The 5,854-nt window shown below is 34.9% G+C and overlaps 1 protein-coding gene across 1 annotated transcript; it reads left to right on the forward strand.

Annotated features, from left to right (window-relative positions):
- The first annotated feature begins 2,399 nt into the window (after positions 1–2,399).
- Positions 2,400–4,429, forward strand: LOC126603945 (ras-related protein RABA3-like). The gene is made up of 2 exons (XM_050271008.1): positions 2,400–2,801; positions 3,713–4,429. Exons 1-2 carry the CDS (start codon positions 2,503–2,505, stop codon positions 4,158–4,160), a joined length of 747 nt encoding a protein of 248 aa, XP_050126965.1. The 5' UTR covers positions 2,400–2,502; the 3' UTR covers positions 4,161–4,429.
- Positions 4,430–5,854: the final 1,425 nt, after the last annotated feature.

The raw sequence follows: 5,854 nt of genomic DNA on the forward strand, positions 1-5,854 counted from the left end.
ATACTCTGGAGGAAACCAGAAAACCCTCCAGCCTAGTTTAAGAATAAGCCTGTGGAAAGTTACTTTTTCAAAAGCAAAAGTATCTCATATTATCTATTCTCCATTTGCTTCTCCTTATCCTTGTTGCTGTTTACGACACAAAGAGAAGGAGAACAATCAATCGGAAGCCGAAGTCGAACTTCCGATCTAGGTTACTTGCTTGGAAGTCCGATTGCTTACCTTGTTTGTTACCTCATTCGGAAAATCTCCTAACTCGACGACTTGGGAGACTCCTACTATAAGGTTTGTATCGTACTTGACCAAGCCCGAAACTACAAGTAAGCTTCAAGTGAAATTGATACATTACCTTGTGCATCTTTATCGGTTAAAGATACCACCCCTGGATAGAGGAAAAGTACTTCCAGAGAAGATGCCACATCTACATATGAGACAGATAAGGCAAGTGAAAATGATACCACACTTCGATACTTAGAAGTTTCGTGATTACTCAATGGCTTAGATCTTGCAAGTCCCCAACCGAGGAGCTTCCCTCACTCGGGAACTTAGGGGAGCACTGTTTGTACCATACTTGACCAATCCCGAAACTGCTGAGCATCGGTCAACGTTATACCATCAAGGACCCAAAGAGTTTCCCTCCAACCAGGAGGCCAATCACAGTGTGACACGTGTTGACATCAGAAGCCAATCATAGCGCGACGCGTGTCAACATCAGAAGTCAATCACAACACAACACATGTCAATGTCAGAATGAAACTAGAAACTCTCTTCTATAAATAGAGATCATTCTCTCATAATATTTCCGAATGTCATTTGTACTAAATCATTCACTAGTATTCACAAAAGGAGAGCTTGAACCTATGTACTTGTGTAAACCCTTCACAATTAATGAGAACTCCTCTATTCCGTGGACGTAGCCAATCTGGTTGAACCACGTACATCTTGTGTTTGCTTCCCTGTCTCTATCCATTTACATACTTATCCATACTAGTGACCGGAGCAATCTAGCGAAGGTCGCAAACTTAAAACTTTCTGTTGTACCAAAGTCCTCATTGATTTTGTGCATCAACATCTCTAATCCATTTTTTTAACTTATATGTGTACATTCTATTTCGTTGATTTAAGAATGTATCCATGTCAAGTTTAATAGAAGAAATGCTTAATAATTATTAAGCCTAATATCTTTTTTTTTTTTTTTTTTTTTGAAAAATGTACCAATGTTTTGGTACAATAATGTTTTGGTTAGTTTTTTATGAACGTACCCATGTATACACATACTATATTGGAGAGTATAATTTATCTTTAATATTTTAATCCCATAAATTATGAGTTTTTATTTAGAATCTCATTAATATAAATAACTACAAATTTTATTTTTAGTTTAAATAGAAATACGTTATTACATTAATCTCAGAGACTTTAATAAAAAACTAAAAAACACAAAGGTTTTAGTCAAAGAATATTGATAATTAGGGACCGCATCCAAAGTGTCCCATTTATTTATGAATGGTGCATTAAACTCAAGTTATTTTGTAGACGTAGAGTTGGCTTAACTGCCCAACCTCCCCATGGGATATTAATTTGGTCAATGTCTCTGTCTATAATTCAATTAGTACATATCCTTAAAAAAAAGTTATATTATTAGATGTCTGATACGTTATATTTTCGCAATATATATATAATATGTGTGTGTGTGTGATCATGTTCATATAAGTATAATGTTTCAAACTAATGGTTCATACTTCGTAGTGAATATATAGTAACACTATACATCGAATTTTATTTTTGTAATTGAAGATGTAGAAATATAGTCGCTCGATTTCTGCTCGAGCAATGTCCAAATCTGAATCCACTTGGGTAGTTAAAACCTGAAAATAAAATAGATAAATAAACAGATTAATAGTCGTTAACATGTCTAAGATTTGTAAGTACACAGACTGCATCATGGCCTCAAATGAGTTGGTTGCTTTGTGTTTTCATGATGAAATCAACTTTTATAATTATGAAACCCTGTCAAGCTGTTATTATTACTCCCGAAAGGTTAAGCCGACGAGGTGAAGTTACTAGTTAGTCTTATTTTTTATTATTTTTGTAAGAAATTAACATCAACATTATGGAATAAACAAATTCAAAAGTATAAATTCTACAGGTTAGAGTCGTTTAAAATGTCGTTTTGTCCAAAGAAGAGAGTTTATATGCTGCTTTACTGGATCAGTATAATTGATAGGAAACAAATCCCAATTAAAAACCTACTAAAGCAAACTTGTACCGCTAATGAGTAACAGTATTAGCCCAAATTATGCATGTCACAGACCATTATACCATATGATTTAATAATGGAGCTGGGTACGTCCACTATTGCTGCTTTTAAAAGACCGACAAGGACTGCACCATTATTTTCTCGATCTTTCCTTTTTCTGTTGTTTTCACTTACTCCCACTGACTTCCTAAACTAAACTAAACCAAAGGCCAAGTTCTCAACTCCGATCGATTTTTCAGAAGAAAATGAACCAAGAAATGAATGGGGTGGATGCGGAGGCGACGGCGGCGGAGAGTGCGGAGAGAGAGAGGGTGAGGAGGGAGATGAGTGTTATGAATGGACATGAAAAGATAGATTATGTGTTCAAGGTGGTGGTGATTGGAGACTCGGCAGTTGGGAAGACTCAGATTCTGTCGAGGTTTACAAAGAACGAGTTCTGCTTTGACTCCAAGTCCACAATTGGGGTTGAGTTCCAGACCAGGACTCTCACCATTCAAGGAAAACTCATCAAGGCTCAGATCTGGGATACTGCTGGCCAAGAAAGGTTGGTTAGTTTATATCATTCTCTCCTACTTTTTGTTTTCTTTTATTTTTCAAACTCTAGGAATGAATTTTCGTGTTTATGTATGCCTTGAACTCAAATGGTAATGGAGGCTTAAGAACCATTTGTAAAGATTTCAGAGAGGGTTTAACAGTCCACTACTAATTGATCCAGTACCGATCGATATTGTTCTTAACTTAACCACTTACTTCCTGCTATAACAGCATGTGAATGGTTTTATCACAAAAAAGTCGAAATCTTTTAGTTCAAGTAGTGAGGGAGGATGACCGATGGAGTATTTAGTTAGGTTTTAGATAGGCCTATGATTCAATTCCTTCCAATGCGACTAAATAGATGCATAAGGTATAAAGTATTTGAAGCTTGAATTACATATTCGTAGTAATCATGGTTTAGGGTATGTGTGATTACTTTACTTTTAACAATCGATAGGACAAAGTAAATTCAACTTTAAAAAATAATTAAACACTGTCACGTAATTTGACGAATAAAATTAGTGTATGCAGAGGTACTCAAATGAAGAAGGAGACCAGGTTAATTTAGAAACATGCTAAAAATAGACAAATAATATTACCCAGTGTTTACAGAAATACAGGTTCTTCTTCTCTCTGTTTTTGCCCTGCATGACAGACGTCAGCAAAGGGATCTGCATAAATATTAAAGAATCCTTTTATGCTGATGCTGTATTTATGTATCAGCTGCACCATTAATGAACTGCAACAATACATTCAAAATTTTACTGATAGATTTAATTTCAGAAAAAAATAATATTCCCAACAGAAATATAAGTTCTGTGGGATAAAATCCGTGGTTTTTTTTTTTTTTTTTTTTTGTAAAATTAAATTTGGACAAGAATTGTGAAAAATTGAAGATGCATTTGTTGTTTTTCCTTGTAGGTATAGGGCGGTTACAAGTGCATACTACAGAGGTGCGTTAGGGGCAATGCTGGTGTACGATATCACCAAGAGGCAGACCTTCGATCATGTAGCTAGATGGGTTGAGGAGCTGCGGGCCCATTCTGACAGTTCGATCGTGATCATGCTGATCGGGAACAAGGCCGATCTGGGGGACCAGAGGGCTGTGCCGACAGAAGATGCAGTTGAATTTGCTGAGGAGCAGGGGCTGTTCTTCTCAGAGACATCAGCCTTCAGTGGTGACAATGTGGACTCTGCATTCTTTAGGGTTCTTGAGGAAATATATGGTGTGGTGTCTAAGAAGGCATTGGAATGTGGCAATGAGATAAAATCCAATGGGGTTGATCTTAAAGGGGAAAAAATTGATGTTATTTCTGGTTCGGAATTGGAAATTAGTGAGATGAAGAAATTGTCTGCTTGCTCTTGTTAAATTCCAATTGCAAGAAGCAAATGCAGAGGTCTCGTTATTCTTTTGGGTTTGTAAGCCATTGGTGTTTATGTTTATTTTATTTGTTTTGTTTTGGGTAGCTAACGAAAATGTGTAAAAGTAAAGGGGGGAAGTTCTCTTGGACGAGGTAAGTACTTTATCACTTGAGCTACATAAGTATTTACGATTGGCGTTGTGATTATAGTTACTATGATGTGATTATTGAACCCAAATGTTATAAGAGCTTAACAAATATCAAGTTTTTTATTTTTTATTTTTTTTAAACATAAGTGATACAGTTTCATTACCAAGAATAATTAATTGCAAGAGTGTTAGATGGGTACATATTATCCAACGACTAATTTCTTGATCTGGAAATAATTTGCACAAAACACAAATAATTTTAAACCCGTATTGAGCTACCACTCAAATCACACCACTAAAACTAAGAGTCCAGAAGCAAATATGTCCCAAGGCAAAAATGTCAAACATTATTGCAACGACTTATGGTATATGACTTTACCAGCGAAAATTGTAGAGTAGGTTTTGGGTTTGTTCCTAATGGGAAGAGATCATCTCCGGATCTATCCAACCAAATCCTAGGAATCCGGAGGTTTGGACCCTTGAAATTTGATTCAACGGCTACAAACAGAGGGTCATTCTAAAAGTTATAATAATTGTAACCGTTGGATCAAATTTGAAAAATCCGGATCTTCGGATCCTTAGAATTTGGTAGGAGAGATCCGAATGGGATCTCTTCCCGTTCCTAATGTAATGTGAAAAGACAATCCAATGTGGACGTCGGCTCCTTAATCGCATCTTTGGATGAAAGAACTTATATAGAATAGCTTCACATAGATCGTGACGTTGCTATTCAATAATATAATTTTATATGTAATAATATCTTTACATAACATTATATTATTGGACTAAAAAATTATAATAATTGTGAACTTATTTTACGTAAGTTGTTATCTCTACTTTGCGTGATACAGAGGGGGCATTGAAGGAAAGCGAAAGGTGCGGTCGCATAGAGTCCCAAATTTGAAGGGCCCCCAAAATTTTTGTCATCTAATATTACGTAATAAGTTCTATATTAAAAAAAAAAAATTGTTAGTACTTTAAAATCTCTTTGCGCACCTCTTATAAGAGTAAATTTTTTTCCTTTCTAAGTATAGAAATTTGGAGTACAATGATATATTTTGCATGCTGGTAATAACACCCAAAAAACGATATATATAATAATATTATATGTTCAAGTGAAACTTCAAAGTTAGAGTTTTTGGTTCTTTTTTTGTTTTTCATGTTTGGTTGTTTAATTAAGAATGAACTGCTTTTGATTATTTTAGTGAAGGTTATGTTTGTAACTCTTTTTACTTATAATTAATGACATGTGTAGACTAGCATTCAATGAGTGTTAAAAGTTGTTTTGATTTAAATGATTGTTTTCTAATATCAATACATTATTTATAAAAATAAATAAAAACTAAAAAAAACTATCTCAAGGAGGAATCATTTTTCAAATTTTGTATAAAGCTTCTGAAATCTTAAAGACGGCTATATATAAACAAAAAGTTTATACTTGGTTCGGTTGGTTGGATCATTAAAGAGAAAGTCCCTATGCAGTCAGATAATCAAATGTGGATCTTTGGTAGTAGGTAGCATGGACCATATTTGGGCCCTGCCTCCAAGGCATG

Source organism: Malus sylvestris, chromosome 1 (genome assembly GCF_916048215.2).
Source record: "Malus sylvestris chromosome 1, drMalSylv7.2, whole genome shotgun sequence".
Taxonomy (NCBI): Eukaryota; Viridiplantae; Streptophyta; class Magnoliopsida; order Rosales; family Rosaceae; genus Malus; species Malus sylvestris.